At 35.2% G+C, this 27273-nt stretch overlaps 1 protein-coding gene across 2 annotated transcripts; it reads left to right on the forward strand.

Moving 5' to 3' along the window:
- Positions 1-1526: 1526 nt before the first annotated feature.
- Positions 1527-15671, forward strand: LOC127545985 (zinc finger protein 383-like). 2 transcript variants are annotated; one of them, XM_051973459.1, is made up of 6 exons: positions 1527-1679; positions 4518-5009; positions 5885-5973; positions 10167-10293; positions 10855-10950; positions 14244-15671. In XM_051973459.1, the coding sequence occupies exons 2-6, from the start codon at positions 4595-4597 to the stop codon at positions 15611-15613; spliced, it is 2097 nt and encodes a 698-aa protein (XP_051829419.1). In that variant the 5' UTR covers positions 1527-1679; positions 4518-4594; the 3' UTR covers positions 15614-15671. The 2 variants fall into 2 exon arrangements, with proteins under 2 accessions (XP_051829419.1, XP_051829420.1); XM_051973460.1 differs by having other exon boundaries at positions 1527-1675.
- Positions 15672-27273: the final 11602 nt, after the last annotated feature.

Below are 27273 nucleotides of genomic sequence, written 5' to 3' on the forward strand. Positions count from 1 at the left end.
CCTGCAGGAGATAGTCTTTGAGCTGAATCTTAAAGGAAGTCAGTCAAGGTAGGAGTTATAAGTGAGGAAGGAAAGTATTTTAGGCATCTGGGAGAGCTAGTACAAATACAAGGAAATGGAGTGTCATGTGTAAGGAACAACACATAGGCTACTATGGGTGAATTGAAGAATATATGAACAAGTGTAGAAGACTGGAAAAATAGAAGAAGCCAGGTTGTGAAGGGCTTTAAATACACACATAAGATTTTATATTTGATTCTGGAAGTAATAAAGAGTGACTAGAATTTATTGAATGTATGTGTGTGGTGTTGATGGGGGAGGGATTGTCATGGTGGCAGAAGCAGCAGGATGATCAATTAGTAGGCTGTTGCAACAGTACAAAAAGAAGGGCAATGAGAGTGAGAATAAGGAGCCAATGATGATGCTCAGGTTGTGAGCCTGAGTGACTGGAAGAATATTTTGCATTATATTGAGTTGAGATGCTTATGTGACAACCCATTGGAAAAGTCCATAAGCATTTGGTGATGTGAATTGTAGCTCAGAAAAAAGTCCAAGAACGGATAATTATCTTCATGGGAGTTAATGAGATCATCTACCAAAAGAATATAGAGGGAGGAAAGGAAATCTTAAGGCAAGGGAAAGATTCCCTTGTTGGATGGATATGATTGAAGATAGAAAAGGGCAACTGAGGCATCAGGTTAAGAGGTGAACCAATAGAAAGCAAAGTCATTAAACCTAGGAAAGAGTTTAATCCACAGCAACAAAGTTTGCAGATAGTGAGAAGGGTGAAAATTGAAGACAGGCCATCAAGATTTGATAATTTAGAGGATCGTCACTAAATTATGTGCATAACAAATTGTAGAACTTGTTCCCAGTTTTCTTGGCAATTGAGGCATACTTTTAAAATCTAAAATATTGATTTTCATTTGTGAGTACTTTTTCTTGGCCTCCAACCAGGAATTTTGTTGGTGCTGAGAAACTTCTTTGGAGAAGCCCCAAAGAGGCAAGTGAGAGGAGGGGAAGTAGAAGCACTCACAAGACTCACAGGGCTTTGAAATTAATGTCTTTATCTCTTTATCTCTTAGGTACAAAGTAAATTGTAGAACTTGTTTCCATTCCTTCTGCATGGGGGAAATTGTCTTTTTTTTCTTTATGTGCAAATGATATATTTTCTTTTATAATGAATTGAGAATAGAGAAAAGTTGTATTAAAATTTAAGAGATACGAGGCCCAAGAAAGTTTAGGAACTACCCTGTGCTTTTAGAAAATGTTTGCTTCAGTTTCCTTCTCTGTAAAATAAGCGGAGAAGGAAACGGAAAGCCACACTAGCATCTTTGCGGAGGAAACTCCAAGCACTAGGGACGCAGCGTTGGACAGGACAGAAAAGACTGAGCCACAGCTGAGAACCTATCAGAGGACTGGTAAGGTGCTTTTGCGGAGGACTCTGGGAATCGTAGTTCCCAGAATACAAATTGGCCGAATACAGAAGCTGGAGTGGTAACGATGCTGATGCGTGCGCACCATCCTACTCATTACAGTAACTGCCTTCTGTACAGCTGTTCCGGTGAACTGTTAGTGTCCGGGAGAAGTCAGAGGGACCCCACCAATCCAGGTGTCCAACCCCTGAATCTGACTTCCCGCGGCGTGATTGGGTCCGACGTGATCTAGCAGGAGTGTATGTAAGGAGTTCATGTGTGTGGTGTGTGCGTGTGCATTTGTATGTGCCTTAGGGGATCTCGCGATAGGTTATGGGAGGAAAATCTCGGCCCAGTTCAGTTGTCTGGGACTTGTGCAGAAAGCTCCCATTTCGAGCCTGGGCTTTAGGAGACGGCACTGGGAGGGCGAGGGTAGACAATAGAAGTGCTGTGAGAACCAAAGGTATCCTCCGCCTTCTGCACAGTTTTGCCCTCACCTGCCTTCCGTACGTTTCCCGCTTCAGAATCTGCGAGGCCACAGGATCCTGCACATCCCTGGGAAGGAGCATTGAAAGGATGGAAGAAAAGGGAAGTGAATGTGTACTGTGCCCAGATTTGGGACTGGGCTTCTTGGTGACAATTGAATTAAGTGGATTGGGACTCTTCAGTTTACTAAGGTTTTTTAACCCAAATACCGTGAATTTATATTTTTTAAATTTATAATTGTATTTCAATATAATTAGTTTCTTTTAAAATTTATTTTATTTCATTCATGTAAAAACATTATTCAGAGAAGAGGGCCTTAAGCTTCACTCAACTTCCAGAGGGGTACATGACTTTTAAGAAAGTATGGCCTTGTTTCCTTAACACTTGAAACATATTATTTAACCTAAAATATTAATTTTGGTTGAGTCTTTTAATTTGACATCCAACATGGAACTTCATTAATGATAAAACTCCCTCATCTAGAATGGGTAGGTACCTGCTCCTCAATTTAGCCTTAGAGAAGGGTTTGTTTGTTTGTTTATATTTTTTCATTAAAGCTTTTTAATTTTCAAAAGAGATGCATGGATAATTTTTCATAATTAACTCTTGCAAAACCTTGTGTTCCAATTTTTCCTCCCCTTCCTCCTACCTCTCTCCTAAATAGCAAGTCATCCAATATATGTTAAACATGGTAAAAATATATGTTAAATCCAATATATGCATACATATTTATACAATTATCTTGCTTCAAAAGAAGAATCAAATAAAAAAGGAAAAAAATGAGAAAGAGAATAAAATCCAAGCAAACAACAAAAAAGAGTAAAAATCCTCTCTTTGGGTGTAGATGGCTCTCTTCATCATAAAATCATTGCAACTGGTCTGAATCATCTCATTGTTGAAAAAAGCCGTTTCCATCAGAATTGATCATTGCATAATCTTCTTGTTGCCGTGTATAATGATCTCCTGGTTTTGTTCATTTCACTTAGCATTAGTTCATGTAAGACCCTCCAGACTTCTCTGAAATCATCCTCCTGATCATTTCTTATAGAACAATAATATTCCATAACATTCATATACCGTAACTTATTCAGCCATTCTCCAATTGATGGGCATCCATTCAATTTCCAGTTTCTTGCCACTACAAAAAGGACTGCCACAAACATTTTTGCACATGTGGTTTCCTTTCCCTCCTTTAAGATCTCTTTAGGATATAAGCCCAGTTGAAACACTGCTAGATCAAATGGTATGCACAGTTTGATAGCCCTTTGGGCATAGTTCCAAATAGAGCACGGGTTCTTAAGATCTATGACTCCTATTGTTGTTTAAAAAACAAAAAATTAACAAACATTTTGATCATTGTATATTATAATTACATATATAAACATGATTATATAATTGGTTTCTTTTAAAATCTTTTTTATGCATTTAAAACATTATTCTAAGAAGTGTCACCAAACTTTCAAAGGGTGCATGACACAAAAGAAGGTGAATTCTGAGGTTAAATATTCTACTTCGGATCATAGCCAGTAAGTGACAGAAGTAGGACTTGAGCTCATATATACCTGATTGGGAGACTGACTTTCTAATTACAGAATCAAGTGGCCTCTCAGAACACAAATCACTTGTAAGTACACATAATAAGTTGGGTCACTCCTAAATATTGCCTCTGATTCTGTCATAATCAAATGGGTATTTAAAAGAGTTTCCTTTCAGTTGCCAAATGAAAGTTGCTAAACTCTTACCTTAAAATGACAAATCAAAGACTGGTTCCCATTTTTACACAAAAGTGTTTACTTAGGAACCTCTTCTTATCTGAACTACCCAGGTGTTTCTAGTAATCCTCCAAATAATAGGTAGATTTCTTGATAAGGTAATTTCCAAATAGGGTACCTATTACATGTGCAATTAATAACAACTTTAAAATGGATTTGTTCATCTCTTTGTAGGTTAAGTACAATCTTTTCCCAATTTTTGATTTTTTGTTCCATATCTCTACTCTTTGCCTGTCCTTTTGGTGTCCACTGACATTCATACATTCATTCAACAAACATCTTTTTGAGTACTCACTGTGTGTACAAATCATAATACTGGGTGCTATATCAGATTAATGGAAGAATAAGATAGTCTTTGCCCTTGTAAAGTTTGTTTATAATACAGAAAAAATGCATGTTTTTATTTGTCTCCATCTGTATCTTTTTTTAATAGATCAAGAGACTGGAATATATTTAACCAGATCTTTGTATTTGATTAGAACAAAGGGCTTGAGATATTAATTTCAAGTCCTGTTTGTTTGTTTGTTTTTTACTTGGATGAAGTTGAGTGAATTATCCTGGCTAAATCTTAGTTTCTTCATCTGCATGATATAGATAAATACATTTATACTATATAGTTGATGGAATGGTTATGAGGAAACTAATATAAGCTGTAAAGCACTAAATACCTCTTAATATGTTTAATCGAGCTAGTGCTGAAAGCTAACTAACTTACTATCTCACTGCTCTCCATTAATCACTTCTTTTGTATGTCTACAGTGTCTTAACAGTCTTTACAGGATCAATTGATATAATTGGTATTTCTGGGTTCCTCCAGCCAACCATGATGAATTTCTTTCTACAGCATACATCAGGAATGTTGCAGGTATTCAGGCTGAAAGGAAATGGCTCCTTGCTAAGAACTCAGATTTGAAGTCCCTAATGATGGTCTCTGATGGAAAGATGATGACCTTGAAAAAGATGATGACTCTACGTCCCCAAATCCTGGGTCTATATGAACAAGATAAATTACTGCAAGATGTCCTAAAGGAAAGGGTAACTATTCTAGATAAAGAGAAATTTAACCCTGAGGCTTCTCGCCAGAACTTCAGATGTTTTCCATACCCAGAAAAAGCTGGACCCCGTGAAGTTGTGAGCCAGCTCTGGGAACTCTGTCTTCAATGGCTGAGGCCAGATATTCACACAAAAGAGCAGATCCTGGAGCTGCTGGTGCTGGAGCAATTCCTGACCATCTTACCCAGTGAGACCAGAATTTGGGTGAAGTCCCAGCATCCAGAGAATATTGAGGAGGTGATCACCCTGGTAGAAGATTTGACCCAAATGCTTGAGGAAGAAGGTGAGAGTTACAGAAGTATAGAGAGAGAGAGAGAGTGAAATCTCTTCAGGATATGAGAAAAAATAATATATAACCTGAGGTGTCCTTGGAGTAATGAAGGGAGGAAACAATAAGGGAGAAAGGAGATCCCTGGATTGATAGAGGTGAGGAAGCAAATATCTATTTTGGGGGTTCTAAGAATCTTTTTAGCCTCAACATTAGTTCTCTGTTTTATTTATAAGTTCAATCCCTTCCTTAAATCTTTACAAAGTTTTTCACTGGCTAATTTAGATGGAAAACCAGGGAATAGTAAAAGGTCTTCTGTGAACTCTCAAGGTTACTTCCAAAGGTTTATTGAAATTGCCATACATCCATCAATGACTCTGAATATTGAGTTCCATAATAATACCTTGAAATTATATTTTTATCCTTTGAAGATCCCTATGGACTAAATAATTACAACAGTCCTAATTTTACAAATTGGAAAAACTAAAATAAATATGATAAATTGACTTGCTCAAGTTTACATAAGTAAAACAATTGTTAAGGTTGGTCCCAGGTATCTTTATTTCAACTCTAATTTTTTTTTTTAATGATAAATAGAAGTCATTCAGTTTCTCTGAATTTCCATAAGGAATCTAGCAAATATAGGAAAATCCATATGTCCTAATCAAATGGAAATGTTTCGGTCGCATAATGTCTTATTACACATTAATGAGGATATATTATATTAGAGACAGAATTATGAAATTAAACCATGTATCTTAAATCCCAAACTAGACTTCTGTCCTTGGAAATCTGTTCTGACTGCACAGGCAGACTCAGGACCCCATTATCTTATTTGAATTTTTCTGAGAGTGTAGTCTAATCTTATATCTATACTTCCTCCTTCCCAGCTCTATGTTCTCAGGATTCTGTCCTTCCCCAAGAGGGGAACAGAGAGAGAGAAGGAATGTTGATTGGGATGCCAGTAACCAGATCTCAGGTTAGTTAATTTTCTCTTCCTTTCCTGAAGAGTGATCTTGATTTTGAAGGTAGACATTTTTTCTTCTTTTCCCAGTGTTTTTCTGTCCCCTCCAAAAAAGCCTTTAAAAAGAGATCTGAACCCCTTTTCTTGGGTTACAGGAGACTAGGTAGATGATGGAAACTATCGAATAATACTGATTTACTTAACTTTCTCTTCTCTGTGCAGAATTCACTTCTTTCTCTTTGTGCTCAGTGCTATGGTAATTATCTTCAAGTTTACAATATACATATATATATATATATGGAGTCTAAGACATGATAGATTCTTTAAAGAACAAAGGATATTACATACAGGAAATTCCAAAAGTCTCAGTCCTATTTTAAGTTATTAAAGTTTACACCTACACAGACTTTTAGAACACCCTATTTTATTGAATAATAGCTTTTTATTTTCAAAATACATGCAAAAATAATTCTCAACATCCATCCCTGCAAAACACTGTATTCTAAGTTTTCCTCCCTTTCCTCCTTTCCCAATTCTTCTATACATATTTCCACAATTATCATGCTGCACAAGAAACATCGAATCAAAAAGGGAAAAAATAGGAAAAAAAACAAAAAGCAAGGAAACAACAAAAAAGGTAAAAAATACTATATTATGATCCACATTCAGTTTCTACAGTCAGTTTTTACAGATGGCTCCATCCATCACAGATCTGTTGGAATTGACCTGAATCATCTCATTCTTGAAAAGAGCCATATCCATATAATTACTGCATAATCTTGCTGTTACTGTTTACAATGTTCTCTTGGTTCTACTCGCTTCATTTAACACCAGTTCATGCAAATCTCTGCAGGCCTTTCTGAAATCATCCTGCTGATTATTTCTTATAGAACAATAATATTCCATAATATTCATGTACCATATGCCATTCTCTAACTGATGGGCATCCACTCAATTTCTAGTTCCTTGCCACTGCAAAAAGTATTCCTACAAACATTTTTGCACATGTGGGTCCTTTTCCATTTTTTATGATCTCTTTGGGATACAGGCCTAGTAGAGTCACTGCTGAATCAAAGGGTGCGCACAATTTGGTAGCCCTTTGGACATAGTTCCAAATTGCTCTCCAGAATCCCAATAATATATTAATGTCCTCGTTTTCTACATTTCCTCCAACATTTGTCATTATCTTTTTCTGTCATCTTAGCTAATCTGAAAGGTATGTAGTAACACCTTGTATTTTTTAAAAACGAAAGATAAGCAAAGTGTATAATAAAGTATCGGAAGGTGTGATACAGAAGTAAGTGCTATATGAGATCAGAGAATGAATGGTGTTATTCCTAAGATATATAAGGAAGCAATTCAGAGTTATAAAAATAAGTACTATTCCCCAATTAATAGATGGTCCAAAGATATGAAGAGGAAGTTTTTGAAAAGAAGACTATCAACTTTTAAAGCTATCAGTTTTTAAAAGAAGTTAACAACAACCATTTTTAAAAATATTCCAAATCATTATTAATTAGAAATAATTAAAGCAATTCTGAAAGGAAAATGACAGATGTTAATGGAGCTACAGGATCAAATGTGATAAATGTTCTTGTGCTGTAAGAAATGAGAAAAGAAATGATTTCAATTAGACAAGGAAAGCCTTACATGAACTAATGCAGAATTTATCAGAACAAAAACAATTTCTACTATAAAATATTCTAAAAATGAATAGTTTTGGAGAATTATAAATTGATACAAAATGAAATGAGCAGAACCAGAACAATTTACATAATAACAAGACAGTAAAAGTATTCATGGTATTAGAACTATGATCAATATAGTGACCATCCATGACTCCAGAGAATTAATAATAAAAGATACTAGGTACTTCCTTACAGAGAAATGATAGATTTTGGATACAGAATAAAACAAATTTTTGTATTCACTGAGGGAATTTATTTTGCTTGACTGCATTTTTGTTAGAAGAAATTTGTTGGGGCAGCTGGTTGGTGTAGTGGATAAAGCACCAGCCCTGAATTCTGGAAGACTTGAGTTCAAATCTAGTCCCAGACAATACTTCCTGGCTGTGTGATCCTGGGCAAGTCACTTAATCCTAATTGCCTTAGCAAAAAAAAAAAGTTTTTTTTTTTTTCATTGTGGGGAGAGTTGGGAGAAAGGGAGGGATAGATTTTTGTTAATTTTTTTCAAGTTTAAAAATGGGGTATTAAAGTTGTGAAATGTTTCATGCTTTTTCAAATGAGTTCACTGAATTATTAGTTTTGGTCATTTGTTTGTCTTTACAACAAGAGACCTCTCATAAAACGATGATGATCTGTAACTTTTATGTCTTCTAAAGCATCTCAATTCTAAGGTTCCATGCATCTTGTTCATGGCCTAGAGTATCCTGACTCCAGAGTAAAGAGATCAGGTACTTATCACGTAGTATAGCACTTTACCATCCCTTTCCCCCTTCATGAAGTCCCAGGGAGAATCTTTTAAAGCCTTGGAATAGCTTTTCTATAGTGCCAATCTAATGCCAATCTAAAGCATTTATTAAGATTAACAGTGTCTCTTAGATTCCAAACATGCTAGCCATGTGAGGACCCTCTGTCCACTGGACCCTCTATCCAGTGCCCTCTTTATCTCTATCTTCACCTATCTCCTTACTTCCAAACCCAATAATAAACCTCTTTTATCAATCTAAAAAAAACAAAAAAAACAAAAAAACAGTGTCTCTAAAAGAAGGTAGGTGCTTTTTATAGGTATAGGAAAGCTACTTCCTTTTGTACCTAGAGCAGTGTTTAACCCAAAAGACTTACAAATTCACATTGACAGAGATTTTAAAACATTACATAGTAACCCATCATGTTATACTCTCCTAAAAGGTTGATAGATATGTAAATGGTACATTGTTCAGGGACCAGTCTTCTTCAATACATGAAGACCACCCAAAAGTCTCTGGTTATGACTATCCTATAGAAAGAAGCCCACTTAGTAGAAGGGTTGAAAAATGTTCATTGGCAAGGAAAATACCATATTAGAACACATATCCATATGTCACTGAAAGAAATTAGGGCAAGGGAACAATTCTGTTTGCTTCACAGAATGGCTCCTATACTCCCATCCTCCCATGTGTGTGTTACCTGGTACATTTGTAAAAGGAAGAATTTGAACTTCTTGTTCTCTGAGGTATTTTCAAGCTTTAAAATTCAGGTTTATTATTTCTACAAATCTTACTTTCTATAAATTAGTCTCAGTTCATTATTCTGATATCAGGTTATGCAGGAATAGGCTAATTTCTTAGTTTGCTATACCTCAGCAAGTAGACTTGAGAGAAAAATATGTTTAATCTCACAAGAAAAAATTTAATGATTAGGTATCTCAAAATATACTGAACTCTATCTCAAGAAGTAGTGGATGCCCCCTTATTTCTTCAATTTTCAAGCAGAGGCTAAAAGGCAATTTTCCTTCATCCTCTTTGTAAAGGTTGACTGGATGACCACTGAAGATCCCTTCTGACTCAGATTTTTTTTTTCTTTTAAAAAAGCATTTGATGTGATAAAATGTAATACAGCCTAATAAAAAGCAAATTAAGATAGTTTTAATGCATATGTTAATCAAACAAGATTCTTTGGCAGATGCATTATCAGGACCAATATAAAATGAATAGAGCACAAAATTCAGATTGAAAAAAAATACTCTAAAGATCATTCAGCAAGTATTAAATAGGTACATGCTCTGTGCCAGGCTCTGTGTTGAGTGCTAGAGATACTTACTGGAATCCTTATTCACAAAATGCATATCTTCTCTTGAGGAGCATTCTTCAAATAGTCCTGTTTCAGGTAGCATCATGCTAATTACATAGAACCCCAGAAAGTTATGAGAGCCTAAATGATTATGTCCTGTGTTTATGGAGTTGAAACTGAATTCCAGAATATAATGGGTTGAGGACAGAGGGCCACGTTGCATTTAAGAATCTGAGGAGTAGACAGTGACAAATACAGAGAAAAATCCTTGTTAGCTTTCAACTCAGAGCATTGCATTAAGACTTTATTTGTGAGTTTAAGATGATCACTATTTCTTTCTTCACTGATTATATGTTACAACTGACAGAAATAGGGAAATTATAAATGGTAATTCTCTTGGCTAGAGGGAAATGATGGAAAAGTTGCAAGTATTTCTGGGAGTCTCTTGATCAAACATAAATGTGTTTGATGTTTCAGGCATCAGTGACATTCAAGGATGTGGTTCCAGATTTTACCTGGGAAGAGTGGACGCAATTGAATCCTGTTGAACAGGCTCTATGCAGGGAAGTGCTGCTGGAGACTTACAGGAACCTACTTTTTCTTGGTAAATATTTCCATTTTTGCGCCAAATCTTCACTTTGATGGTATTTTTATTTTACAAGTTTTTTAAAACAATGGGATCTTGAAAGTATTTAGCTGAGTTTGGTTTTAATTTGTTTTTTTTTTTTTTTAAAAAGATTATAACATGCTTTTGGACTAATCAAGATACTTATTGTATATTTCAAAATTATAAAAAAAAAATCTCTTTGCCTTAGAGAAATGAAAATGAGATAATTTAATTAACTCATTGGTATCCCGGATGCTGCACTTCCCCCCAAGCTCTATTTATCTACATATTAAGGATTTGATACTGATACTGAGTACAGATAACGGCAAGAGGGATAAAGAGGTGGGATTTATGTTCTCATAGGAGGAAAAATTAGTAACTTAAGTACCCTTCTCAACTTAAAACAACTCCATGGATCATCCACTTGGATTTACACTCTGTACCTTCTTAGTTTATCCACTCTTTTTAAATATGAAGGAACCTGAATCATATTGTAGAATCTCTTTTTGTTTTAGGGGGAAAAACAATGTCTATTTTACTTTTCTTTTCAATGTGCAGGTCTTTCAACCTCCAAACCAGATGTTATCTTGAAGTTAGAGGAAGGAGAAGTACCAGGGGTCCTGGACAATGAAGCCCGCAAAAGCATCTGTTCATGTGAGTTAATGAAAACTAGCAGATGGCAATTTATTACAAACAATAGATTGAGTAGTTATTAAAGGAGAATCCACTTTTGAAATGTTGACCCAGAAAGTTCTCAAAGGGTTTCAGGAGTAAGAAGAGCAGAGGCTACTTTGAATACCCATATGTTTTTGCATTGTCAGCAAATAGTATATTCTTCTTCTACTTTCAAATTACCTTCTGAAAGGTAATTCCTGAAATTTGGCTTCTACCTTTTATTTTATGGGAACTACTTTTAAAGTTCATTGATTTCTTCTGTATTTTCTTTTCATATTTAGCCTCCCTGCCTCCTTTGAAATTACTGAGCAGAATCACAGATGAGTTAAAAGGGACTTCAGAGGTTATCTAGTCCAATCTATACCTGAAAAAGAATTTCCCTTTCTCTGAAGAATTGTCACCTGTCTCCATTTAAGGAACTGTTAATGAAAAGAAATTCAGTACTTCCTGGGGCATCTTATAACCCTTTAAACAGAGATGTTTTAATTATACCTTTTAGGTTAAGTAGAATGGCATTGGTGGATCATGAAATAATAAATGGGCTGTTGTAGAAATTTAATCTGACAAATACATTGGAAGAGTAGAGTAAGGTAAAGTTCTACATTCTGATCCTGTTCTCATTTAATATATCTACTGTATATAGCCCTCTGCCTTTATTTAATTTAAATTTAATTTATTACATTTAATTAATGTAATATAGAAAAGAGGAGCTTATGGTAAATGATCCATTTTCTTAGTAAAGTATGAGTTAACATCTCTAGGTGAGGCATTAAGGATAGAGAATAGAAGGAAAAGTTTGGAACAGTTGCTGTAGGGAGTGGGATAGAGACTCAGGAAAAGTAAATGAACTATTTTCCTATGGTGAAAGTTTAGTTTAGATTGGATGACATAAATATGTAATGGTCGATGACAGATAATTCAACAAATAGGATATGATGAGGTCACAAAGTGAAAAAGTGCAGACAAGGAATTTAAAATAGACAAAATATATATATATATGAGAAGAATCAATAATGACAATAACTCACAATTATATGGCATGTTGTACTTTATAAAGCTTTTTACTAACAGTCTCTTTTAACTTGAAATTGTTAGTTTTTTAAAATCTGCACATCATGTGTATAATTAAGGGAATTTGCTGATTCAGAGTCAGTAAATCTGGTTTAAATCATGGCTCTGCCATTTTTGATTCATGTGACTGATCACTTAGCTTTTTTAGACCTTATTTTCCTTACCTATTAAGTGACGGCAATGTACTGTATGACTGAGAAGTAAACTGGAGAAGAAATGGAGACAATATAGTAACTTTTTCTTGTAGTTTGAACAGAAGGAAATATATAGAGATTATCTTAAAGAGTTGGTATTTCTACTGAGGTTTGTTGAGGTTTTTTTTCCCAAGGTGGAGGAGACTTTCCAGAACATAAAGGCAATGGAGAAAGAACTAATTGATAGAGAAAAATAGATTATTAGAGATCAAGAGGGGATGTTAATAGGGGCAGTCTACTGAAGGATACAGAAAGTATTCAATCAAGGGCAAGAAATTTCTTTGTTGAAGATTAGAATAAAGGAGAGAATAAATGATAATGTCAAGTGATTTTGTAATATAGAAAAGAGGAGCTTATGGTAAATGATCCATTTTCTTAGTAAAGTATGAGTTAACATCTCTAGGTGAGGCGTTAAGGATAGAGAATAGAAGGAAAAGTTTGGAACAGTTGCTGTAGGGAGTGGGATAGAGACTCAGGAAAAGTAAATGAACTATTTTCCTATGGTGAAAGTTTAGTTTAGATTGGATGACATAAATATGTAATGGTCGATGACAGATAATTCAACAAATAGGATATGATGAGGTCACAAAGTGAAAAAGTGCAGACAAGGAATTTAAAAACAGCTCATTAATTTTCACTTCTCATACAAAAAGAGATTCTTCTGTGATAAATATTTCAGTTTTTCCAGTTTCCAGGGACTCCAGTGCAGTGATTATCTCACACATAATGAGAGTGAAAGTAGAGAGCTCATCAGTTTTCTCTCTGTTTAGCATTTAAAGTCTATTATCTGTGAGAACTGGGGTGCTACAAAAATTATTTCAATTGAACTGGCCTTAAAATTATCACAATTTAGAAATGGAGAGTTTTGATGTTTTTTTTTTTTTTTTTTTTAAGGTTTTTAATGGATTAAAGGGAAAATCGTAAAATAGCATAAGTAAGCAGAAAACAAAGTATCTTTAGATGATTTTTTTTTTTCCTGTTGCTCACTAGGTAAAGGCCTCAAAGCTTCTCAAGGGAAAACAATAAAAACTTTGTTTTAAAGAGTTAATTTTTGGGCAGCTAGATGATGCAGTGGATAAAGCAACAACCCTGAAGTCAGGAAGACCTGAGTTCAAATCTGCCTTCAGATACTTAATATTTCCTATCTGTATTACCCTGGGCAAGCCTCAGCAAAAAAAAAAAAAAAAAAAAAAAAAAAGTTAATTTTCCATGTGGATTATGCATTATTAATACTAATCTAAAGAAAGACAGGAGGAAAGTTTCACAGGGATTCCATTATGTAAAAAAAAAGGGCCTCAAGTTAGCAATATAGCCATGATGTAAGTATACATTCTCTAGCAAGCAGTATGAATTCCTTTATGTGAATAGAAAATTGTTACTTCAAATTGAAAAAATTCTAAAATGCAAATATATCCTTATATACTTTATTTAAAGGGTATAGAATTAGACACCAGATATGGAAAGAGACAAGATAATTATGGAAAGAGGCCAGATATATAAAATTTCTGCTTTGTGCTCTGCTGTACTCTATGGGCAAGTAACATAATCTAAGTCTTACTTTTCTCATAAGAAAATGGCAGTTGTGACAATAGTTGTACTAACATAAGAGGTAATTAGAGATTCCTTTTTTTCAGAATAGTTTGTTAATTTTAAGGTATTTAAATAAATTTAAAGTATTTCACTTTAGACCAGGAATTCTAACTTGTGGGTCATGGACTCCTTTGGCACTTTAGTGAAGCCTATAAGTCCTGTCTCAGAATGTTTTTAAAATACCTAAAATAAAATAAAACCAATTTTATTGACATATATAGTTCACAGACCCTCCAAGTTAAGAATCTCTAAAATATTTTCCCACTTTGTTATTTCATTCCAATGGCAATAGGCTTTATTTTTCCCTCCTGGCATCAGAGAAATTTACATATCTATATCTATATATATATCTATCTATATATATATATCTATCTATCTATCTATATATATATATATATATATATATTTTTTTTCCAGATTGGGATACTGTGCCTGAAGCCAAAGAGTCAGTTACAAAATGGGACACTTTTGTGAAAGAATCATCTCAGGGGGTTATAATGGAAAGATCCACAAGGCCTTGCTCTTGGTACTCTGAATTGGGAGAATCCTTTAAGTGTTATGATACATTAGTAAAGCAACAAATCCACCAGGAGAACCTGGTAAAACAATCAGTTGTCACACCTGAACAAACATCAAGTAAGGAAAGAAATTTTGAAAGAATCGATTTTGGGAAAAACTTCAGTCTAAGTTCAATCCTAGTTGCACAGGACAAAGTTCCTGTAGTAAAGAGTTTCTATAAGTGTGATATGTATGGGAAAAGCTTCAAAACTGATTCTTACCTAATTAAATCTTCAAGAATCTATGCAGGAAAGAAACCTTTTAAGTATACTGAATGTGGGAAAACTTTCAGCCAGATTTCACCATTTAATGTTCATCAGAAAATTCATTTGGACGAGAAACCTTATAAGTGTAATGAATGTGGAAAAGCCTTCACCAAGCGGACAAATCTTACTCAACATCAAAAAATTCATTCTGGAGAAAAACCCTATAAATGTAATGAATGTGGGAAAACTTTTAATAAACGGGCAAACCTTACTCAACATCAGAAAATTCATTCTGGAGAGAAACCATATAAATGTAATGAATGTGGGAAAGCCTTTTCCATCAGATCACACCTTACTCAACATCAAAGAATTCATTCTGGAGAGAAACCCTATACATGTAATGAATGTGGGAAAGCTTTTACTCAGAAGACACATCTTAATAAACATAAGCATACTCATATTGGAGAAAAGCCATTTAAGTGTACTGAATGTGGAAAAGCCTTCAGCCTAATTTCACAACTTAATCTTCATCAAAGAATTCATTCTGAAGAGAATCCGTATAAGTGTAGTGAATGTGGGAAAGCCTTCACTGTAAGATCACGCCTTGTTGAACATCAAAGAATTCATGCTGGTGAAAAACCTTATAAATGTAATGAGTGTGGGAAAGCCTTTACCAAGCGGGCAAACCTTACTCAACATCAGCATACTCATATTGGAGAGAAACCATTTAAGTGTAATGAATGTTCAAAAGCTTTTAGCTATATTTCACAATTTAATCTTCATCAAAGAATTCATTCTGGAGAGAAGCCATATAAATGTAATGAATGTGGGAAAGCCTTTACCAAGCGGGCAAATCTTAATCAACATCAGAAAATTCACTCTGGAGAGAAACCCTTTAAATGTAGTGAATGTGGGAAAGCCTTCACTATCAGGTCTCGACTTACTCAGCATCAAAAAATTCATGCTGAAGAGAAACTTTATGAACTAGGGAAAGTCTTTCCCACCAGGTCACCTCTTACTTAACATCAAAGAATTCATATTGTACCGTAACATTATTAAAAAAAATGATCAGAAAGACCTATGCGTGAAGCAATAATATAACTTGAGGACATACTCTTTAAGATAAAAGCAGATCTATCAAATAGGAACTTTGTAAATTTAATGACATATATTCTGTTCTGATTTTTAGCCAGAATTCATTTCTGTCTGAAAGCACAGAATATCAAAATCTGTGGTTTGAATGAACAGTTCTTAGTTGTGCTTTCTGGGGCCAAGCTAAACATATTTCATTAAAAAAAAAAAAAAAAAACTAAGAGCTAGAAGAACTACCAAGGTCATTCAGTTTAAGCAATAGCTGAACAAACATATTTTCAGTAACATTCCTAATAAGTAATAATCCAGACTGAGTGAAGATTGATAATGAGGGAAAACCCATTGCCTCCCAAAGCAGCAGCCCATTCCCCTTTTGGAATAGATCTCATTACATTTTTCCTTCTTGGTGTTTTTTGGGTTGGGTTTTTGTGTGTGTGTGTGTGTGTGTGTGTGTGTGTGTGTGTGTGTGTATTTTGTTTGTTTTTTTGCTGAGGTAATTGAGGTTAAGTCACTTGGCCAGGGTCACACAACTAGGAAATATTGTGTCTGAGGCCACATTTGAACTGAGGTCCTCCTGACTCAAGGCTGGTGCTCTATCTAGTGCCACCTAGCTGCCCCTCCTTCTAGTTTTGCATTACATTTTGCAACTTCTAGTCATTGCTCCAAGTTCTTTCTCAGGCCAATTGAAAAAGCATAATAATTGATTAGGAAGAGCTTTGTCCTGGTCCTTATACTTTCTCCCCATTCTTTCTCAAATATCTCATTAACTACTATGGATTCAACCATTAAGCTACACGATAGGCCTTCAGATGTTTAAAGATAGCTCTCATGTCTGCTTTTGTTTTTTTTGTCTTTAGGTCATACCTTCCCATTTACTTCTTATTTGACATGTTATTCTGCCCTTCCAATGTTCTGATCATATTTTTCTGGAGATAATTTAAACTTGCTTATGTCTTCTAAAATCTGATATTTGAGATGTGCCCTATCCAGGATAGAATATAGTGGAACTATTAACTTCCTCATTTAAGACATTATTGCACTCTCAATGAAGCTTTTTATTGCCATGGCAACTGTTGTTTCATTGAGTTTTCAGTCTGTATATCCTCCAGATCTTATTCCCAGGCATTAATATCTCCACACAACATACACATTTCTTAGCTATTTATAAAGTTGGTTTTTCAAACTTAGCTGTCAAAGTTGACATTCATTCTTATTAAGATTCATCTTATTTGATTTTTTTTTTTTTGTTTTAGTCTATTGAGAGTTTTCTGAAGCCAGATTCTCAACAATCAACAGATTGGTGTTATATCATACTTAACAAGAATACCACCCAATGCTATTTTCTGATAAAAATGTTGGGTAGCATAAGGCCCAAAACCAGATCTTTGAGATACTTTTCTTTCAAGTTAATATCAATTATTGAGTATACTTTTAACTGAAAATTTGTGTCCATATCCATTTATTGTACTTCATTTATAGATGAATCTTATTCACAAAGACAATATGAATGGTGGTCACAATCATCCATACACTGCACTTTTTCAGTCTCATTAGCATTCCCTCTTACATTTCCCTCTTAGCATTCCATTTATTAGAATGTAAGTTTCTTGAGCAAAGAGACCATCTAACAAAGGGTATAGCATATAGACAACAAGTGCTTATTGATTGATTAGCATGGATATTCACTAGACTGATCCTGGGCCTTCTGCTTTCTTACAGGTCTTTGACATCTCAATTACTATAGATTCAAGATTTTTTTTATCTTTGTACTGAGATTTGTCAATTGCTTATTAAATGGTTTCACATAGTAGCCTGTCATAAATGTCATATAAGTCTTTGTAAACCAAAAATGTTAACTTAGTATTTTGTTCCTAACCTGGGATATCCCACAAATTTGCCTTTTGTCCAAGGCATTACCATTGGTTACTCAGTTTCTTTTTTTTTTTTTAATTCTCTCTCTTTTTTTTTTTAATAACTTTTTATTGATAGAACGCATGCCAGGGTAATTTTTTACAGCATTATACCTTGCATTCACTTCTGTTCCGATTTTTCCCCTCCCTCCCTCCACCCCTTCCCCCAGATGGCAAGCAGTCCTTTACGTGTTGAATGGGTTGCAGTATATCCTAGATACAATATATGTGTGCAGAACCGAACAGTTTTCTTGTTGCACAGGGAGAATTGAATTCAGAAGGTATAAATAACCCGGGAAGAAAAACAAAAATGCAAGCAGTTTATATTCATTTCCCTTTCTTTGAGTGTAGCTTCTGTCCATCTTTGATCAATTAAGGCTCTCTTTATCGAAGAGATCCACTTCCATCAGAATACATCCTCAAACAGTATCGTTGTTGAGGTATATAATGATCTCCTGGTTCTGCTCATTTCACTCAGCATCAGTTCATGTAAGTCTCGCCAGTCCTCTCTGTATTCATCCTGCTGGTCATTCCTTACAGAAAAATAATATTCCATAACATTCATATACCACAATTTACTCAACCATTCTCCAATTGATGGACATCCTTTCATTTTCCAGCTTCTAGCCACTACAAATAGGGCTGCCACAAACATTTTGGCACATACAGGTCCCTTTCCTTTCTTTAGTATCTCTTTGGGGTATAAGCCCAATAGAAACACTGCTGGATCAAAGGGTATTCACAGTTTAATAACTTTTTGAGCATAGTTCCAAATTGCTCTCCAGAATGGCTGGATGTGTTCACAATTCCACCAACAATGTATCAGTGTCCCTGTTTTCCCACATCCCCTCCAACATTCCCCATTATCTTTCCCTGTCATTCTAGCCAATCTGACAGATGTGTAGTGGTATCTCAGAGTTGTCTTAATTTGCATTTCTTTGATTAATAATGATTTGGAGCATATTTTCATATGTCTATAAATAGTTTCAATTTCTTCGTCTGAGAATTGGTTACTCAGTTTCTTAACCTCAGTATTATCCTTGATTCTTCTCTCTTTACCCCATTTTCCCTCCTTGCCAAATCTAATCATTTACCAAATTTTGTTGATTTTATAAAGATCATATTTTGTCTTGCATTAATCCCATCTTTTTCATTCACATAGCCATTAATATTAGTTCAAACTCTCATTACCCTTCATCTGAGATGCTAGAAATAACCTAATTATCTCCTTATTTACAATCTTTAATCCATCCTCCAAAAAGCTGTTAAAACAATATTCCTAAAACACAGGTCAAACCATGTCTCTTTTGCTTAAAAATCCTTAGTGAGTCTGTTTCCTTTAGAATGTAATATTAACTCTTTTGTCTGGGTACTGTAATTGAGGAGAGCTTTTCAACTACAGTTGTCAACTACAATGTCAGGTGATTAGTATGAGTCATACAACTCATACAATTATTTAGTAGCTGTAGCACCTCAGAGAAATGAAAAACTGTTACATACTAACAACATATCCTAGCAGTTTATTGAGAGATATTTTTGATAGTTAGCCAGGATCCTATATAACTGAAGCATGAATATGTAGACACAGTATTTTTCTTTCAAGTACCTCTAGAATGGGAATACTTAAATCTATTTTGTGTTGTGGCCCCCTTTGGTAGTTTGGTGAAATCGATGGACCCCTTCTCAGAAAAATATTTTTAATTGCATAAAACAAATCTACATAATATTACAAAGGAAAACAATTATTTTAAATACAATTATTATATATTTATGTGTATATGCATAAATGTGTTAATATGGTCTTGGACTCCAGTTTAAAAAAACACTTATTTTAGAAAGAATATATGTTTCTCTAGCTCTATAGGTAGAGAGATTCTTATGCTAACCATCTGCGCCATGCAAGTATATAGCTCCCTAGATCATTTTATGAGACACAGTAGCATAAAAATGGCTTTGCAAATTTCTCCACAGATACACAATGTCTCATCTTTGATATGTGTTGTTGCAGCTTCACTGATATTCTTGATTCCCATGTATTCTGTGGTAATGACTGATGAGGATACAAGTATTGTCTATTGTGTCTTATTGTGATCATTGAAAATTAAACTTTGTTGAGACAAAGGAAGAAGAAAAAGAAAATAGGAAGAGTGGCTTATTCTATGATTTGCCTTGCAAATTTAATATTCATTACATAGACAGACTTATTGTTATGGCCTAAGCTGGCATTTGTGATATATTTTTAAATTGTATAATGGATGATATTCAGCTAAGTCTAAAAATAACAAAAACCAAAGATGATGTTTGTCCACAACTTTGGATTCTCAACTACTCAACCTCTTAAGCCTGCCATCAAATGTCTAGGGAACAAGTCACAAAACTAATAATAATTCCAGTTTCAATCTCTGCTTTAGGCAGTTTCCAGGAAGGCTTCTACTTACTTAAAGAGAAAGAAGTCTATTGGAGAGTGGATAGGGAAAGCAGGCAGCAAAAGCTATGTTCCTGTGAAACATCATGTACAAATGAAGAAATGTCCATAATAAGATTAGTTATGTCTGAGTATGGCAGAAAAGAAAGCAATTCTCACCAAGAGTATGCCCCAAACAAACAGATCTCTGTGTGGATCTAGGTATGTACATCATCCTGTTATAATTCTGATATCATCCATTAGATAAGTCCCTTTACACAATTCTTGTTTCTTGTATTCCAGGGGTTGATAACAGTGAAGATCCTACAGTAAAGGCTGCTGGAATGAATAATGGCTTCCCAAACTGGGATAATGATCTCAGTTTGCACTATTGATTACTACTTCAATATTTTCATGCCAGTAACTTTCACAGTTATCCCATTTGCATTCCAAATATTGGAATTTCATGTGATTTTCCTTGTTTTCAAGAGGAACTCATGTTTTCTCCTCATGTCTTAAGGTCCTCAAAGCTTACACTGCATACTCACACTTGCAAATAAAGTTTTAGAAGATCTGAATATATTTAGAATCAAATCAACTCTAATAAACTATTAAAAAATAAACATTCACTTACATGAGGGAAAGGGCTCAAATGTTCTTAGGTATAGGGGAAAAGTTATAATATTTTTGTATCATGGTTTGTTTTTGGTAGTCTAGCAAAATCTATGGACTGCTTTTCAGAGTAATGTTTTTTTCAAATAAATAGAATAAAATATATAGGACTACAAAGGAAACATATTGAAATGAATACCCCCAAAAATTAAGTTTGCAGACCCTAAGAAGAACCCCTACTAGAAAGGGAAAAAATTCATATAGAAAAGCTCTTGTCCTAATATAAATTTACAAAATCCATGCAGTCTTTTTAGTTTCCCAGATATCGTGTTTAGAATGTCTATTCAAATGTATGAGCTTTCTTTTCCCCATTCTTTTTCAAGCCCTCTGAAACTTCATGAAACAGATATTGATCAGATAGGCCATGCAAATAGAATCCATATATGATTTATGAATTCCTGAGAGCTCATGTATTTTTGCAATTATTGGAGAAATATTTTCTCAAACCAAATTAATCCATCATACATTAGCATACATTTAAACATTAGACATAAGACCACAATCATTTGCTAGATGGAGGATACCAAGCCCCTCAACTAAATGTTTACATTATAATTGTTCTCTTTCAAATCCATATCAAGATTTTAGCACCTATGAAATTAAGCATAAAAATAATTGGAAGTCTTCCCAATCAATGATCTCAGGTGATGTTATTAGTTCTCAATTTAGGGCTACTAGTATATGAACATAGGAAGCAAATGGCTGATTTAGACTTAATGAAAAAGCTACTGATAAAATAACATTTACAGAAACATCCTTTAAGTGAAATGAAAAATTGCAGTAAGATATTTTACATATATTAATCAGTTTTTCCACAGTTGTATGAGGTAGACAGGATAAGACTACAACAGATGTAGAAAATTAAAACCAAGAGGCCATCACCTTTTTTAATTATATGGCTAACAAGCATAAACATCTTAAAACTCAACATGTCCCACACAAGTCAATTCAGTAAACTCCAATGTCACTGTAATACCTTCAGAATAAAATACAGTCCTTTGTCTGGCTTTTAAAGCACTTCATAGCCTAGACTCTTCCTATCTTTCTAGTATTATACCTTATTGCCCTCAAACCACTATGTGTGTGTGTTGTGTGTGTGTGTGTGTATACACACATATATAAGCATATACAATTATATACATGTTTAAGGATTTGGTCATGTATATGTAAATATCTCCTTTAATCTTCACAACCTTGGAAAATAGATTCTATTATGCCCATTTTACAACTGAGGAAAGTTAAAGCAAGAGTAGTAACATGATCTGTCCAGGGTCACATAGCTAAGTGTCTTGGGCTAGATTTGAATTTAGGTCTTCCTAACTCCAGGCTTAGTGCTTTAGCCCATGTCCCACCTACCTGGCACTATAACAAGCAAACAAGTGATGACTTAGACTGAAATACTATGAAGTGCCAAGTTCTGTGCTGAGCTTTGGGAATACAAAAAGAGGCAAAAAAAAAAAAATCCCTGTTATCAGAAAGTTTAAAATATAATAGGAAAGACAAGATGCAAAAATATACAAAGCAAGCTATATACATAATAAATAGGAAATAATTAACAGAGAAAAAAATACTAGAATTCAGATGATTGGGAAAGGCTTCCAATAAAAGATTTTTGTGGGGGCTTAAAGGAAGCCAGGAAAGGAAGCTTGATCAGAGGAGGGAGAATGTTCCAGGCATGGGGGATAGTTATAGAAAATGCCTGGACCTAAAAGACTGAGCATCTTGCGTTTACAAAAGCCCAAAGCCCAGTGTTGCTGGATCAAAGAATGCATAGTAGGGAGTAAGGTATAAAAAACTGGAAAGGTAGGAGAAGGCTAAATTATGAAGGGTTTTGAATGCCTAACATAACAAATATTTGATTCTGGAGGCAATAGGTAACCACTGGAGTTTATTGACTGCTGGATGGTTAGATGGGGTTTGACATGATTGAGACGGAACTTTAAAAAAGTTACCTTGGGGGGCAGCTAGGTGGTGCAATGGATAGAGCACGAGCCCTGAAGTCAGGAGAACCTGAGTTCAAATGTGGTCTCAGACACATAACACTTCCTAGCTGTGTGACCCTGGGCAAGTCACTTAACCTCAATTGCCTCGCAAAAAAAAAAAAGTCACTTTAGTAACTGAATGGAGGTTGAAGTGGAGAGAGACTTGAGGCAGGCCAACCCATTAGCAGGCTATTGCAATAATCAAGGCATAAGGTGATGAGGACCCATAGTAGTAGAGGGGTGGTAAGAGTCAGAAGAGAGAAGGCAAATTTGCAAGAGATTTTGCAAAAGTAAGATGACAGGAAAAGACAGACTCATGTTGGAGGGGATGCAGGAAAACTGGGACATTGGTGCATTGTTGGTGCAGTTGTGAAGGGATCCAGCCATTCTGGAGAACAATTTGGAATTATGCTCAGAAAGTTGTTAAATTGTGCATACCCTTTGATCCAACAGTGTTTCTACTGGGATTATATCCCAAAGAGATACTAAAGAAGGGAAAGGGACCTGTATGTGATGACCGTGTTAGCACTCTGGATACCTTAGAATCAGCCGGAGTCAGGATAAGCAAAAGTCCATAGTCTTTATTCGTGGTCTTTAGGGGTAGGATTGAATTGGATGGAAGCAGAATCTCTGCAACCTTCCTTCTTCTCCCGCCCAGAGAGTGACCCTGGCTAGTCTTACTCCACCCCCTAGTCCTTCCTACAATTCTCTGTATATACCAATTATCAATCCAGCACAGGATAGTGAGAAGGGCCATTCCCCAAGCACATGCCCAGAGAATTGTCCAATCGGTAATTAGCCCTAAGTGCTTGAACCGACCTTAGTGCAATGACTCAAGAATTTAAGCCCTCTATACCTGTATGTGCAAAAATGTTTGTGGCAGCCATCTTTGTAGAGGCTAGAAACAGGAAACTGAATGGATGCCCATTAATTGGAGAATGGCTGAATAAATTATGGTATATGAATGTTATGGAATATTATTATTCAGTAAGAAATGACCAGCAGAATGAACACAGAGAGGCTTGGAGAGACTTACATGAACTGATGCTCACTGAAATGGGCAGAACCAGGCAATCATTATACACTTCAACAATGCTATATGAGGAAGTATTCTGATGGAAGTGGATATTGTCGACAAAGAGGATCCAATTCAGTTCCAATTAATCAATGATGGACAGAATCAGCTACACCCAGAGAAGGAATATTGGGAAATGAATGTGTACTACTTGCATTTTTGCTTTTCTTCCTAGGTTATTTTTACTTTCTGAATCCAATTTTTCTTGTGCAACAAGAGAACTTTTTCTTGTGCATACATATATTGTATTTAAGATATACTTTAACATGTTTAACATCTATGAGACTGCCTCTCATCTAGGGGAGGGAGTGAAGGGAGGGAAGGGAAAAGTTGGAAGAGAAGTGAGTGCAAGGGACAATGTTGCAAAAATTACCCATGCATATGTTCTGTCAATAAAAAACTATAATAAAAAAAATAAAAGAGATTTTGCAAAAGTGAAGTCTACAGGCCTTGTCGAGAAATTGGATATGGGGGGGTAAAAGGAGTCCAGGATGTTCCTAGGTTGTGATCCTGAGGGACTGGGGGAGGATGTCTTCTACAATAATAGGAAAAAGAGGAGGTGGGGAAAGGTTCATTTTGGACATAGTGAGTTTAAAATGTTTACTAGACATTCAGTTTGAGATGTCTGAAAAGCAGAGATGCAAAACTGGAGATCATTAGAAAGTTTAAGGCAGGAAAGAGAGATCTGAGAATCAGCATAGAAATGATTAAATCCATGGGAGCTGATGAAATCACCAAATGAAATAGCATAGGGGGAGAAGGGAAGAAAGCCTAAGACAGAATCCCGAGGCTCTCCCCCAGAGGAGTAGCCAGATAAGTAGGAAAACCAGGAGAAAGTGACTCCTGAAAAATCTAAAGAAGAGTGTTGAAAAGAAATGAATGATCAAGAATGTCAAAGGCTGCAGAGATCAAACAGAGTAAGGACCAAGAAAAGGCCTTAGGATTTGTCAATAACTGGAGAGAGTAGTTTTGGTAGAATAAGGCCTTATAATGGATTAAGAGAATGAGAAAAGAGATAGTGGAGGCACCTGTTGTAGATGGCTTTTTTGAAAAGGTTAGCTAAAGAGGCCAGACAATGATTAGGAGGGACAGAAGGATCAAATGGGGACTCTTTCTGTGGGAGGCTTGGACATGTTTGTAGACAGTGGGGAATGAGCTAGTAGACAAGTGAAAAAATGGGTATGAGAAGATGGGACAGTCTTGGAAGAGATGGAGTAGAATAGGATCTTTTGAACAAATAGTGACATTGGTCTTGGTAAGGTATGCCTTATACTTCATGTGAGTCACCAGGAAGAAAATAGTGGTCAAAGGTATCTAAGTGATAAGGAAAAGTGGAGAAGAGGAAGCTCATGATGAATGGTCTCAAATTTTTTCTATAACACATGAGACAAGACTATCATCTGACAGAATAGGGGTGTATGGGATGTAGAAGCCCCTTACCCAAAATGACTACTCAGAGATCACTCAGTAGAAAGCAGAAAGGTTATTTATTAAAACCTCCGGAAGATGAGCCATCCCATCCTAAGAAAGAGAAAGCTCATGGTAGGAGGGCTAAAGAAGTAATAAAGATACACAGCTTTTATACAAGAGATTACATCACAAGTAAGAGAGCATTGAGAAGGGGAAGGGGAGGCATTTAATTGGTTGTTGCTATTAGGAGAGATTCCTGTGCAGTAAGATAATTGTATACATATGTATACATATATTGGATTTAACATATTGAACATGTATTGGACTGCCATCTAGGGGAGGGAGTGGGAGAAAGGAGGGCATAATTTTGAACAGAAGGCTTTGCAAGGGTCAATGTTGAAAAATTACCCATGCATATATTTTGTAAATAAAAAGCTTTAAGGAATAAAAATTTAAAAACAAAACCCACAAAAAATAAATAATTATTTAAATATTATTCTTGCCAAATTGCTTTCCACTATTTCCAATATCCTTTACTATAAGGAGGACTTCTTCAATATTTTAAGTTCTTGATTTGGTTTTTTTTTTTAATTTCATCTTTCACTCATCCTTTTCTGTTTTAAAATCAGTGCTCCTTACTTTTCCCCCCTTGAGATTCCAGATGTTTTGGTTTTTTCAATGAATTTTATCTTCCCAATGCAATCTACTTTTTACATCCATAAATTAATTCTGGTACCAGTTATTTTTATTATATTGGCTTGGCCAATTTTATTAATTGGCCAACCCAAGTAATGAATATCTCTGTGATTGTCTTCCTTTATTGTAATGAGTATTTTTATAGCTGTGTTTAAATAAATCTTGTATGTATCTTAATATATTAACTTTGAGAAATATAATTATTTTGAATGACTTATTTTCATATCATCCTTGTTTTTTTGTTAGCATTACACCAAACAATCAAAAACCATTAAGTGCTTGTGCTTGGCACTGGTTTGACAAATCAAAAAAAAAAAAAAATGAAACAATGCCTACTTAAGGAGATTGCATTCTATTGAGAAAATACAACACATTAATAGATAAATAGATATAGGATATATACAAAATGAATACACTGTGATAGGGGAAGAGGCATTAACAGTTCAGAAATCAAGAAAAACTCCTTGAAGTAAGTGGCACTTGAGCTGAGTTTTAAAGAGAGGTAGAGGTTCCAGAAGTTAGTACTGAGGAGGCAGAGCATTCCAGGTTTGAGGAACAGTGTGTTACAAAAGACCCAAGTAGAAGATGCAGTGCTGTTTACTGTATTGGGAATGGGACATTAAATAAGCCGGCTTCAGTAAAGCAGAGAGTACATGAGGAGGAGTACTGTCTAGACAGTCTGGAAAGACAGTAGGGGTCAGATCATAAAAGAATTTAAATAACAAACAGAAGACTCTGTACAGAAATACAGATTGCTTTTCATATTTATTTTGTGTAATGTTCAGACTAGCTTTCTGGAGGTCTTGGGACCAGCCTTGGTCTCAGCACAATAATCACCACAAGAATAGTCAGGAATAAAGTCCAAAGTCTTTATTATGTCTTTCACAGTCCGTCTCCTTAGTCTGGTGCAGGCTAGCTTTCTAGGGGACCTTCAGCTGGGCCTTGGTCTTCTTGGTGGAGGAATGTAGGAGGCAGGAGGACCACCAGAGGCTGGCCAGGTCTTTTCTTCTCTGTGGCTGAGTTTGTCCCCAGTATTTGTCCCCGCTCTATTACAATTAAATCAATTCATCATACTGAGTATAAACCAATCATTATATCACTAGGGAACCATTATTTGTTGTAAGATTAAATCAATCATATTGAACTAGAGAACTATTAATCACCAAGTTAACTAGATAACCATTGTCTTATCAATTCCATTGAGTTAACACTATTCTCCAGAGCTCTAGCCCATTGCATCTCCCACTTTCTTTTGTTTTAGAACATAGGTGGTCACGCTCTCCCTGACTTCTCAGAAATGGGAAGTGATTTTTGTTTGAATGTAGTTTTTATTGCATCGTGATCTGAAAAGAAAAGAAAGCACTTACTATTTCTGCCTTTCTGCAATTAACTTTGAGGTCTTTATGGTCAATTTTTGTATAGCTTCCATGAATTGCTGAGAA

The sequence above is a fragment of the Antechinus flavipes genome, chromosome 1 (assembly GCF_016432865.1).
Source record: "Antechinus flavipes isolate AdamAnt ecotype Samford, QLD, Australia chromosome 1, AdamAnt_v2, whole genome shotgun sequence".
Taxonomy (NCBI): domain Eukaryota; kingdom Metazoa; phylum Chordata; class Mammalia; order Dasyuromorphia; family Dasyuridae; genus Antechinus; species Antechinus flavipes.

Bases quoted from the DNA above. Each gene is read 5' to 3' on its own strand.
- LOC127545985 (XM_051973459.1), top strand. From the start codon at position 4,595: ATGATGGTCTCTGATGGAAAGATGATGACCTTGAAAAAGATGATGACT. The intron at 5,974-10,166 runs GTTAGTTAATTT...TTGATGTTTCAG, and splicing joins TGCCAGTAACCAGATCTCAG to GCATCAGTGACATTCAAGGA. The intron at 10,294-10,854 runs GTAAATATTTCC...TTCAATGTGCAG, and splicing joins CAGGAACCTACTTTTTCTTG to GTCTTTCAACCTCCAAACCA.